At 35.3% G+C, this 13,724-nt stretch overlaps 1 protein-coding gene across 2 annotated transcripts in view; it reads left to right on the top strand.

The window, feature by feature from the left end:
- PXDN (peroxidasin) overlaps positions 1-13,724 on the top strand; it is a 94,524-nt gene that overhangs the window by 26,921 nt on the left and 53,879 nt on the right. Inside the window, exons 2-4 of one of the 2 annotated variants that reach the window (XM_054195964.1) lie at positions 724-795; positions 2,739-2,810; positions 9,746-9,817. In XM_054195964.1, the coding sequence (XP_054051939.1) occupies positions 724-795; positions 2,739-2,810; positions 9,746-9,817 (216 nt within the window). The remainder of the gene's footprint in view (positions 1-723; positions 796-2,738; positions 2,811-9,745; positions 9,818-13,724) is intronic. The other variant, XM_054195965.1, reaches the window with a different exon arrangement.

Genomic DNA, 13,724 nt, shown 5'->3' with positions numbered 1-13,724 from the left:
CCGTCATGGTTCCCCACATCCCTGCCCTGCTGCCGCCTTGCTCCCTGTCCTTGCCAGCTCTGCCGCACCTTGCTTGCTTGAGAAATCGCTTTCCTTCTTCTCAGAGAAGTTCTCATTAAGCTATAGATCTAACAGGAAACTGAAGATGGTAAAAACATATTAAAAAAACTAAGAGAAAGTAAAATTAAATAAGAAAATTAATAGCTTCGGACAGCTGGATTTACAGGTTTTAAAAGCAGGACAACATAAGGCACTTCAGCCTCCAAAAGAATGGAGTAGCCTAAAAGTCTTGAGAGTTGTCTTTTTTTTTCCTGAGTTTTTCTCTGATCCAAATTTTTCTATATCTCTTTATTTACAAGCATTTTTATTTACTGTATTATTTACAAGCAACACTTAAAATACAAAGACAATTCAATTTAGTGAAATGCAATTCAACATTGCATTACAAGTTGCTTTACGGTGGAAAAGAACATCCTTCATGACCAGAGGTTCAACTGAGATACAGCCTTCAGCATTGACCCCTGAGGCTGGATTTGGTCAGTCCTCTGCTTAAACTTGTCAGTGTTTGGATTTGTTTTGTCTTCTCCTTTGATGAAAAGCTATGGTTTATGGACAGAGGCTGGTCTCGGTGGTCACGAAAGACTTGTGCTTAGTTTGGTTTTTCATATGAAAAAAATACATAGATTTTTTTTATAACATGATTCTTCTTTCTTTATTCTACAGAGACCTAAGATTTAATAGGATTAAAGAAATTCAGCCTGGAGAGTTTAGACGGCTTAAAAACCTGAACACATTGTAAGTTCTTTTTCAACCCTAAGGCCCTTTCCCCTTTCGACTTAATATGATTAATTTGATAATGTGCCAGATTTCCTCACTTATCACAGGTAAGTACTCTCACAAATTTCAGCTGTAGTATTTACACAGGTGAGGGAAATGCGGTTTAGGCCCAAAGTATTTGAAAGCAAAACCAGGTATATAACTATTAAAATAAAAAAGGAAATTATTTACAGTCAAATGTTTTATTAACATACTTTAATTGGAGGTATGAAAAATGCAGGCCTTTACTGTATAATTTTTTCCAAATTTTGCTAAATGACTTTGCAATATCACATAATAAATCATGGAGTTACAACAAAGCTGTTCAAAGGCTCAGATGTGCAAATGTGTTGAAGATACAAAATATTTGTCAAACTAATGTTTTGAACTTTCCTATTCTAATGTGCTCGCCGGGACTGGTAGAAGTTGGCAGGTTTTGTTCCTACTGAGCTGCCTTTTATGGCGGTCTTTATTATCATACATATTTCTGAAGAAAAGTCTGTGTTTTCTAAAAGACTTTTTAAAACCGTAATGCAAATAGTATGTGTATTATAGAATCACAGAATGGTTTGGGTTGGAAGGACCTTCAGAGACCATCTAGTTCCAACCCCCTGCCATGCGCAGGGACACCTCCCATTCAAAGCCCCATCCAGCCTGGCCTTGAACACTTCCAGGGGTGGGGCCTCCACAGCTTCCCTGGGCAACCTGTGCCAGTGTCTCACCACCCTCATAGTGAAAAATTCCTTCCTAATGTCTAATCTAAATATACCCTCTTCTAGTTTGAAGCCATTACCCCTCGTCCTATCACTACATGCTCTTGTAAAAAGTCTCTCTGCATCTTTCTTGTAGGCCCCCTTCAGATACTGGAAAGCTGCTATAAGGTCTCCCCGGAGCCTTTTCTTTTTCAGTTGTAGTTTTAATTTAGTATCTCCTTTGTCGTTCCTTCAAACATAACTTCTGAAACAAATACATGCGAGGAATTAAGATGGACAGTTATTTTTACTTTTAAATGTATGTAATTTATCATGGCAAAATTGTCTGTTTTCTGGAACACAAGTACTGTGTGAACTGAAATACAGTAGTGAAATCAGAGCTTTGGATCACTATTATCTATTTATCCTGCAAGCACATAGCAACAAATGTATTGAGACATCTTGCACTCTATATTCACACCAGAAGAAATGATAAAACTTTCCCCCAAAAGCGTATTGACCAAATCTGTGCTACCAAAATGTTTTTACTAGCTAAGCCTACTTCTGCTCATCTTTGATTGTACTTCTGTTTGCAGTTGATCCCCAGTTTTGAATTGTAATTTCTGTCAGATAGCCAGCCTCGAGTTTTAATTGTCCAAATCACTGATACGAGATCCTGAAGTTCTGAATAAAGACAGGATTCATTACGTTTGGATTCTGTTCTCTTATAAAACCACTGTATGAGGGATGAGTCCAAATCTGTGAATACAGACATTTGTGTTCCAGTATGATATAAAGAGACCAGTACACAGAATATTGCTGAGAAGCATATAGGAAAAGTCACTTTAATGCACCTGCTAATGGCAAATCTTTGTTAATATCGATTTTATCAATTTCAAACCAATGTGTAGACTTAAGACCAGATTTTTTTCCCCCTTTATCTCAAAAATGTACAAAAGATCGCATTATTTCAGTTTTTAGATTTTTTTTCTTTTTGTATTTCTGTCTAATTTCTTCATATTGTTTTACTGCAAGGTAGTGACTGAGCAGCTGTGAGCATGTCACTTTTTTTTTTCTTCTAGCAGTTACTGTTAGGGGAAAAAAACTTTTTTTTTGGTTATTTTTTGAAGTTTTCCTTTTAATGGTATATTACACCTGCTGGAACACTTATTTTTTTTTCCCTACTGTTCCTGTATGTTAAAATAAACATCTGTTTATTTCTTTTTATAGGCTTCTAAACAACAATCAAATCAAAAGAATACCTAGTGGGGCATTTGAAGACCTTGAAAATCTGAAATATCTGTAAGTTAAATGAATGTCACTTTTTACATCAATATGTAACTGAACTTCTTGCATGGGAAAGTGTTTTAATCTGAGATTGTGTTTTAATCTGACTAACTATATTGGAAGATAAACTGCTTTGAAAATCTGTGAAATTAATTTATGGGGTGGGGGCAACTGTGAATCTTTGTTTCTATAAGTAGGTGCTTTGAGATTTGCTAATATAACGATAAATGTAGGCAGTAGATTTTAAAGGACTTACTAGTTGCTGTTTACTATATGCAACTTAAAAGCTAATTTAAAAAGGGATATGTTAAAAGGTTTAGGGAGTCACCTCTTTAAAGGTTCACTGAAACCTTCATACAGGTACTTTTTAAGTTTGTGTTTTGAAAAGTGGCTTAAAAGCAGCTAGTCCAAGATTTGTGTCTGCAGCAGCTTGTAATTTATATAAGCTTTTTAACTACTCCTAAATTGTTCACTGAATGCAGTATAAATTGCAGTATAAATTTGTAAGAGAAAAATCAAGTTAAACACAAAATAGGAAAGTACCTGTATGATTTGCCATAGGTTCTACGTCTTCACACACCCTGTATATTTTAAGACTAACCTCTCCCATTTGAACAAACATATCCAGTATATTAATTATCCAAATGGACATCAAACAATGTTATTTTTATCTGTGTAAAAGTCTAAAGATGAATAGTGAGTTATCATGGATTCTCAACTCTAGTCTCTGGAGTCAACCTTACCTAGTGTCATGTAGAAAAGTTTAACTCTATTGTCTTTTAGTATTGATCATGCTTGAATGCTGTACAGTAAAAAAAAAAAAAAAAAAAAAAAAAAAAAAGAAAAAAGGTCACTTTGAGATTTCACTGTTTTGGAAACAATTCATAAGCTCAGTTTTCCATCTAGTTTTCAGGAATGCAGCCTGAATAGCTCTAAGAAGGTGAGAGAAGGGAGGAAAATAAAAATCACATAAATTTGTGCAGTCACGTTACCTAGTTTTCCAAGCTGTGTTTGATTACATTTCCTGGTCTCATTTTTACGTGTATTGCCTTTCAGTAATAAAATTCTTTAGTCAAAATACAATAGGAGGAAAAAGAATATTGAACAGCCTATCCCCAATTGAATTATTAAAGGCCATGATGATTGTATTTGTTGGAAGATGTGTTTGTATGGTGGATCTGGCAGTGGAGTATGTAAGGTCTACTAATTAAGGATGGCTAAGCTTCTTTCTACAGTCAGCAATTATGCAAAAATGCGACTTGGTTCTTATTAGTTCTTTGTTTTCACATGCTTGCCTTTGCCTAGCTGTAGTAAAAGAGAGATAAAACTCTGTTCAGTTCAATAAAAGAGTGAAAAGAGATAACTGAACTATGATTTGTTTTCAAATACATGTAGTAATGTTTATCTATGTCTGTGTTGTTAAGAGGAAGATCTTTTTCTTTTCCTCTTCTTCCCTGGAAAATTTGAATATAAAGTTCAATGTGGTAGTTCATTCAGCTTCAGAGAGCTCTTCTTTAAAGCTGTCCCCTGTTTTGCTGAAATATACTTTAAGAAGATCTTTTTGCCTGTTTCAGTGGCTGTGGTATAAACATTTAGTTTTAAACTGTACAGTCTTAAAGTTATAAAAATGCTGGTACTCATCAGATAATTAATACATAAGGCTTAATTGTACCAAATAAATACAGGTCAGCTTGAAAACTTCAGTTAAGTACATGCTAACTGTATTCTGTGGAACCAAGGGAACAGAACAGACCATTTTTTCCCGATAGGATCAACTGAAGTAGAAATTAGGGGGGAGAGATTGTACAAAAGTTATAAATATTGTTCCGAATTTAATATTATAAAGCCAAATCATCTGGAATAATTTAGGTTTTGTATGGTCTGATCTTATGGATATTGTTGTGTTTCATAAAATGAGATCGTTCGTCCATGATGTTACTTGTGTTCTTATGTGAATTCAAGTACTGGATTGCAGATGGTTCTGAAAATTTATAATTCACTTAGTAATTTTAGAAAACCTGCCATTTCACAGCAGCTTTGGTTTAACAAAATGTGAGTATATATAAAAATATAAATTGTATAACTATTAGGAAATCTGAATATATAACTATGTATAAAAATTCTATACTATGTAGTTATATGTAAAATATGTTTTACAGTACATTTATTAAAAAAAAAAAGAAAAAACAGTGTCTGAGAGAGAGATGTCAAGGCCCATTCCTGTATCTCTGCTGAAGATCAGTTTTTGTGCTTTCACACAAAAACTTTTTCCAGCAAGTGTCAAAGAAGCCCTAGAATTTTCAAATGCTTTTTTGCACTATTTCTTTCTGAAATTGACCTTAGAGTTTTATGAGGTATATATGTTTTCAGAATTGTCGACCCAAAGAACAAATTTGGACAAAGAGTAATGATATTTTCTTAATTTCGTGTGCATTAAAAATAGTCATCATTGTAAAAGTTGATCTTCACATTATATATAAAAAGAAAATTATGCACATACGATTTTTGAAGCCTAGTTTTTAGGAATATTTGTTGTCTTGTTCTTTATATAATTGAAATTTTGACAGTTCTGTAAACTTTTGAGTGATCTTACTGTGCTGTTTGTGGTAATAATTTGTCTTTAAATTAAAATACTAAAAGTTGGAAAGAAAGAAATGCAATTACTATAGTTTTGCTGTGAAACCAAGAGGATGCTTTTTTTTCTGCCTTTCTGCTTTTCTGTCTGTCTGTCTTCTATTTCATGTACCTTAGTGTTGGCAATACGGTTCTTTAGTAAGGATCAAAAAGGCATTAGTAGCTTGGACCCCACCCATAATATAGTTTCTTTCTGCACTTCAGTGATTCTGTATAATTTTTTGGGGTCTTATGTTCCCCCTTCTGCAAAGGATACTGTAAACATTCCCATCTAAAATAAACTTTAAAAGTTGTCTTCATGTGAGTGAAATCATTGATAACATGTGTGCAATTTGTTGCTCCTGATACAAAATGTATGTGTGTATGTGATGTATATGGTACACTGAACATATTTAATTGACTTCCTGCGAGTTATTCAGTTTACTGACTAGAGGTGGTGGTACAGAAAGATGAGTGGAAAAAAAAAGCTTCCCAACCTCCTAATAGAGATGCAGGCAGATTTTTGGAAACCTGGTAGGATAGTCCTTCCTTATCCTGAAAGTCAACAGTTTATTCTCCAAGAGAGAAGATAATTGGGAATCGAAGGTAGACAAATACTACCATTTTAACATGTAGGATACTAGAAGATTTGGAATCAGCAGCGGAAAAAATGAGGTTAAGTTAAATTTAGTTGAAAAGAAAGAATTTAGGGAGGAGATATGGAAAAATATAAAATATAGATTAGCGATTTAAAAAACCTTTCCAGATAAAGAGAAGGTACTTAGTATTTAGAGGGCAGTTAACTAGAAGCTAGCGTGAAGGAAGTGAAAGAAATAAAAATTGAGAATGAAAATAACTTTGGCAGCAACACTGATACATGTTCACTTAGTAAGAAATGGAGAGGTGAGGAATCAAGACATGACAGCACTGTGATAAGCATATGATAAATGGAAATTAAGACTGTATGAAAGGTATCAGTTCTGAAAATACTGAAAGGGAACATGAAAGGTTTGTTTTGCCTTTAGTGAATGAAGTAATAGTGGTAGAAGATATGGTGTAGGTTTGTCAAAGTGCTGAGCTGCTGACCCCACCCTTCCAGAAATGGGATTAGGTCATGTTTCTGTCTGCGCCTTCTGCCACTGGAGCTGTCATGGTCATGTCACTTTGTCCTTTGAACACCTCCAGTGATTCCAGACCTCATTTCTTTGCAATTCATGTTGCTAATTCCACCATCTCCTTTATATTTCTATATAAATCTCACTTTGTTATATTTATTTACTTGTCAGTTTAACTCTACAATGCCTGATATTGCTGTTACTTTTTACCTTTTTTTTCCCCCTCCAGTTCCAAACAAATATATCTGGATCTTACTTTCCTTAAATCATATGACTTCTATTACAGTCCATTAAAAAAATACTAAACAAAAATTATCCCTATAGGGGATCTAGCGAACTTTTTAATTAAAACTACTTTTTCTAATTTGCTGATTGCTGGTTACCTTATTGTTCATTTCCCAAGTATATAACCAGTACCTCTGGCCTCTATCAGCCTTGCTTGTATTTCTGGAAAAATGCTATTTTTTTAACTCTTATAAAAACAGTTAGTAGTAATCACCAGAAAATAATTTAATGTTTTAATAGATTATATCCTTTTGTCGTCTTAATCCACTGTTTATTTGTTCTTTGTAAAATTCTAATGGTTCAGTACTGTAAGAGACCATTTAGGTAAATTAAACAATAAATTAGTTTTTGCCTAATTATACCGTAAATCTGTTTTCTGCTAATGTAACCAGGATAAATTTTGAGAATGTTTTTGTTAAAGATTAGTGCTGTGTTTACAAAGTTTTACTTGTTAGGCACAGTAGCATTTTAGAAAGACATAAATATTTTTTTTTGTGAGTGCTAATTATTTGTATTTTGTATTCTGTCATCTCTCAATTCAAATATTGATGTATTTTCCTTTCTGTTAATATCCTGAGGGAAACATCTACATAATTAAATGAAAGTCTGGTTAACACATCTGTCATAGGACATAGTTTTTGTAGCCTTGGGGTTGCAGGGCTTTCTCTGTGGAGGGGGGACATGGTTGACTGAGGTCAGTTGAGTGTCCTGCAGCTGAGGCTTTTCTGATCAGAATGGACAAAGCTGTAGTTTAAAGCTGAGTCCCAAATAAAGTCCCACGACAGTGGATTGGTAGGAGCTCCAAAAGGGGACACAAAAGGCTGCTCCCTTCCTTGCAGTATGGTGGCAGAAATCTGCAAAGCTACAAAGCCATTATCCCAGTCTTCCTCTAACCCATCTTTGTTTTTCACTCTGCCTTATATTGTCTGCAGAAAGTAAATAAAAGAGTGATTCTGGCAAAAAAAAAAATATTAAAAAAATTGGATGAATTCAGATTTCTTTAATCAAATTATTTAAATGCCCACAAGAGATACTTAACTGAGGTTGGTTATTAAAACCATCTTAGCCCACTCTGGTTCACTGGTCTGATCAGAAGTTTAGTGCTCAGAGGAACAAGAGGAATTTCCATACTCACAAGTGGAGTCTATTAAGAAAGGTAAATAACACTTTAGCTGTTCAGTCCTTGAAATTTTCTGAGGAGTGAGAAGAAATGGTGCATTTAAAATTCTTGCTGGAAAATAAGACAGGAATTTAGTATCATACAGAGAGGAAAATTATGGAGAGAAAAAATTGTAATGACTATGATCCTCAAATGAATTGGTAAATCTGAGTCAAAACAAGTATTCAAATATTCGTGAAATAATATTATTTTCAAATAGAATAAAAAAACAATTCATCATCCAAAGTGTCTAATACATCTACTATCTCTCTTTTCAAAGTGTTTTTAAAGATTTTACAGTAATTTCACATCATAGTATTATTTTCCAGTTTAATTTTGAGCATTTAAAAAACATCAGAAATTTTTGCTTCCGTGTTATTCTGTTATTGGAGGAACTCTGCTTTTTGTTCAGATGTGTATCTGTGTTAATTAGGCACACCTGAGTCTCTGTATATCAATGTGGTGTAATCTCAGCAAGCAATGCATTGGTAAATTAAGTTTAGACTCAAGGGATGGATACTACTCCATATTGTCCCCCAAACCTCAGATACCTGCAATTTGTTAGGGCCTACTGTGAAATGTTGCCCATTGTCAAGTCAGTGTAAAAACTGCCAAACTGCCACCAACTCCAGCAGAGCCAGTGTTTTATCTGTTGCATCAAAAGAAGTTTGTGGTATTTCCAGTAAGTTACTGAAAACTGTAATAACAGAAAGGCCAAAACCACTACTAATAAAACGCCTGCTAATAAAGCCATTTGTGGTCCAAAGTCACTTCATCCCTTCTTCATAGAGATCCATGCCTGATTAACTGAGTTTCAAATCGTTTGTCAAATAATTGTGAGAAGTTCTTAACTGTGTGAACCTCTTCCTAACCCTAACGCAAAAAGAGAGTGACCAACACTGAACCACAGAAGTATTTTCACTTGCTGCCTCCAGGCAGAAACTGCAGTCGTCAGCTAAACTGCGTGATTTTTCTCCGACACCCTCTCAGTAAACCATTCTTGCTGTTAAAAGCATGACAAACGTGAGCACATACACTGATCCGTCCTGATTTATTTTATTTTAATTTAATTCTGTAGAAAAGGTATAGACAACACATGTGAACGTACTGGTACTCTGCATATGTTTATTCTGTTTATATTATTGAGTATCAATGGGGACCTACTGTCCGTTTTATACACAGTGATAAAGCAAATATACAATGCTGTTTTATGGATGTGATACCAATATTCTAACTTGTATCTTTTTTTTAAATATTCAAAAGGTGACACAGGCAGAGTTATAGAAATTCTCACTGTTTGTTCTCCAAGTCCAGTAAAAAGACTTATTCCATCATAATTGGAATATTTGTACCAGTATTCAGATGAGATATTTTAAAGAAACCAAGAGGCCCATGGCGTCCCCGGTGTGTTCTGGTAAAGGCACATCTGATGCAATTCTGTCCCATTGAGTTGAATTGATTTTGACTTTTGGCAAGCCCATCAAGAAACTGAGGGGCAAAGAAACAGTAAGTAACAACAGTGAGGACTGGGAAGCCCAAGACCATCCGGGTGACAGCCTCATGGCCTACAAGGCCCCAGACTTCTGTCTTTCCTGGCAAACATTTGGGATGAAATCTCAAAAGCAAAGTATTTTTATGTGTATGTGTTTAGTTTTTGTTTTGTATTTTTTCCTAATATGTAGTTGAAAAACTGTCTTCACGTGTCAACTTAATTCTTCTTTTCCACCTTCATGTAGCTCTTTTTGTGTACTAATATTACTGATTGTTTCTTGTTTCAGCTATTTGTACAAGAATGAAATCCAGTCAATTGACAGGCAAGCATTTAAAGGACTTGCCTCTCTAGAACAACTGTAAGTGCCTTTTCTCTTCTGTGCTGTCATCTCCATGGTTCCCCTGCAGAGGAAAAGTGCACGCCTTGATCCGTACATCCTGCCTGCATGCTCTGCATGTCCGCACTCCCTGGGTTGTTAGGCAGAGAGCCCCATAATCATTTGCATGTGAAAAAACACAATTGATCTCTGTGTCAAATTCCTCATTTCTGTGTTTGTCTTTCATTTGTGATTTGCATTCCCGGTGTCCCTATACATTGTTACATAGCTTTGACAAAGAAGAAGCATTATTGTGGAAAATGTTGAAAACTAATGCGTATTGCTCAGAGAGAGATTCTGATTTCATTTCTGTAGGTTTTATAACGTTGCAATTCCTTTGACTGCGGCAGTTACTTTGTTTTTGTTTAAAGCTGAATTAGTGTCTTGAAGTTTAACTCAGTTTTGTTATATTTTAAAACAAGAAGAGATTTTAAAATTAAAACCTTACTATTCTTGATAGGTGTTAATCATTGCCATATACTGATGTTTAAAAAGTAAGAAATTTCATTGTTTGTAATGTAGATGTTTCAGTAATGTCTTCTAGAGAGACTGATTAAAAGCATACTCATTTTCCTCTATAATGATTGAAAAATAATTTCTGTTGAAAAAGAATGAAAAATGCAGTCCTTAGCATGACAAAAACTGATTGTATTGATTCCATTAAGCGTATTTTATTTTATAATCAGAAAGCTTTGCTATAGATCTATTGTGGTAATGTTTAGAAAAACAGAAAGAGCTATTGCACAGTTTGACTGCCAAATAATGGTACTAGACCAATGAGTTTTGTAGCATATAAATTTTAGGTGCTTCTTCAGAAAGGTGTCTGAAGAAGACGACGTCTTTCTTCTAGGACCAACATAAATTTTGAAACTCCTGATAGTTATCACTGTATTACAAATTTTCTAGGATATGTACCAGTTTTCTTGTTACTATAAAGCTCTAGTGGGTGTAAGTGGACACAGTGTGTGTCTGAAATAAAATGACACTTCGGATGGTTACAAAACCATACACGTTCATTTTAGAGGGCAATAGAGACCTTTTGAAGGAAGAGCTTCTATATCAATCAAAAGTGATAATTATTAAAACATACATAAATGTCATTTGTTTCCTTAATGCCTTTCTCTTCCTCTTCCTCCTACTCTAGAAATGATTACTGCAGCATATTGGCAGCAACTGGTAGGGCTTCCTTGCATGCTAATACCAATTTTTATTTTCTGTGTAGAATTTTCAATATTGAGGCCCATATATTGAATTACTTCCAAAATAATATTCTTCCCCATGCCACAAGCCTGATATGCTGCAAGTGGCAACATTTTTCCTTTTTTCGTTTGCTGTATTTCCTGTTGATCTATGTTATGAAAGGAAAACATAAATCACTTTGGAATATTAACACCTTCTGAATGTACTTTTACGCTCGATTAAAGTTAAGCATCTCTGCCTGCAGTGATTTCACACCGTATCAGCTTCAGCTCCAAACTTGAGACATCAACATTATTCTGTATGAAATTAAGTTTTGAGCAGGGTTTGAGTCTCATCTCTGGCTGGGAAGTGTGGAAACGGAGCCTGGCATAGTCAATGCTCAGTCGTGGCATCAGTTGCCACCAGTTGCCAACTTGAGTCGCGGCATCAGTTGCCACAAGCAGGGCCTATGGCTGGTCTGGTGAGCTGCCGGGGGTGGGGTTACTGCCCTGCTGGGTGCACATCAGAAATCTCGCTTCTTTTGGAGCCCTTCGTCTGGGCAAATCTTAAAAAGAAGGCTCGCCAGGTGGGAAAACAGGAGCACAGGAAGCCAGCAGCAGGCCTGGAAGGAAATTCAATAAGAGGGTGTTCATTGAGATTTGTAGTTTATAAGAGTTTGAGAGATTTGTCGTGGTTGGACTCGATGACCTCAAAGGTCCTCTCCAACCATGAGGATTCTATGATTCTATGATTTATGCATCTTTAGCAAAAAAATACATTCTGGCTCTGCAGAGTCTGTTTTATCACATTATTTTTGGAGAAAGACTGTGTTGTCAAGGCAAAAGTTAGGCGTCATGAACAAGTTCCCAAGTCCTCTAACTTCAGTTTGGGACTGTATCAACTACTCGGTACAATGTTTCTGCAATTGAGGCTTCCATGGCCTCAAATTACCAAACACATTTTGCTGCTGGATTTGTTGACTCAGCCAAATGCTCTCTCAGTTTTTGGCAGAGCTCTCAGAAGCAGATGCTGCGGTCCACGTCTTAGGAGAAGACTTGATTCATAGTAATTTCTTGTGTTCCAATGAAGTATTATGAAACTGATAGGGTTTTTTTTGGTTTTTTTGTTTTGTTTTTTTTTTAAATGAACAGGAAAGCAAACAGTTTTCTGTTTTGGGATTGGTTGTTTTCTGGGGTTTTTTTGTGTTGTTTTTTTTTTTTGTTTTGGGGTTTTTTTTGAGAGAAACTGTAAATATAGTTTGATTTAGGAGGCCTGTTGCATGTATAAGGGAAGAAAAAACCCAGTATTTGCTCCTGCTGGCAGGATCCTACTGAAACCTCCACGGCAGAATTCTTAGCTGCTGATGTAGTAGAAATATCTTTTTATTTGGAAATTTCTGCCAAGGGAATAAGATCTTTGAATCAGATCTTGAAACTTGCCTGTGCTAGAGTAAATTCTGAAAAAACTTGGCAGTTAGGTAGAACACACTGAGCACACTGAGCCATACATATTTCGTCACCTAACTCTTATGTCATGACAGGGCATGAAGGGAGAAAGTCAGCTGACAAAAAGTAGCTGCTTAGTACCACTTTCAACCCTGTTAAATCTGCAAGACATATGTTTGGGTCTGGCAAATGCAATACAAAGCTGCAGGAAACTTGCATTTTTTGGGAGCAGCAGCCGGAAGGCAGAGAGAGCACCCGAAAGGCAACGAAAGCTGCCTCTATATGCTTGTGCTTAGACAACTGCTGTATGCCTCTATACGCCTGTGCTGAAACAACTGAATCCCACCTGAAATGTCGCAAATACCTGGCTTGGGAGGTCACGAGTTTGCTGTATCTGGATCCCAAGATCGAGCTCTAAATGTGGTCTATTTCCAAAAGTGTGTACGTTGTTTTTCTTCCAGATATCTACTTAGATATCTATGGTTTAAGAGCTGTATGTATCAGGGATAAAAAGTGTTCTCTGCAGTCCTTAACTAGTGGGATCCCCAAATACTAATGGAATTATTTAAATCTGTTTACCTAATTTTACTAGAATACTAATTATGCATTTTCTTTTAACTTTCATATTAACATATTTTGTTCTTTATAAGCTGTTATTAGAGTTATACTGTAGTTTGTGTACATATGTGCATATTTTGGGGAAAACTAATAGATAAAAACTCTCTTACATACAGTGATGCAGCGTGTTATATTAATTTTATTTCCCTCAATTCAATTTTCAGTATCTTTGAAACGTTGCTATGAATTCTTTGAAGTTTTATATTATAAAGAGTTCTGGTTTTTGCATAACTGTAGGTGAGCAGTTATGAACATTTAACACAGTGGAGCCTGATTAAAGTCTCATTGCTGCTAAAAATACCTATGGTAAGGAATAATGAAAGAGAATTAATTAATAAACAAACAAACCTAAAAGGTATGAAAGGGACCTTGAGAATTATAAATCCTTATTATTCTAAAATACGATCAGCTAGGGACAACAAACCTAGATGACTAGAAACAGATATTTATCTAGCCTTATTTTAAAAGTCTTTAAAGAGAGGATTCCATAATCTGCTAAGTATCCTGTTCCAATATTTTATATTGCTAGTGTAACATCTTATTTAAATCTCTTTCCTTGTGGTTTAAGACTTTTACTTCTTGTTGTACCCGTGGGCAGGGAAAGGTCTTTAATAAATGTGGGAAAATATGTTTGTTCATTCTCTTTC

Source organism: Rissa tridactyla, chromosome 3, assembly GCF_028500815.1.
Source record: "Rissa tridactyla isolate bRisTri1 chromosome 3, bRisTri1.patW.cur.20221130, whole genome shotgun sequence".
Lineage (NCBI taxonomy): Eukaryota > Metazoa > Chordata > Aves > Charadriiformes > Laridae > Rissa > Rissa tridactyla.
Note: the sequence above shows the minus strand (reverse complement) of the source record. Positions and strands in the feature narration are given on the sequence as shown.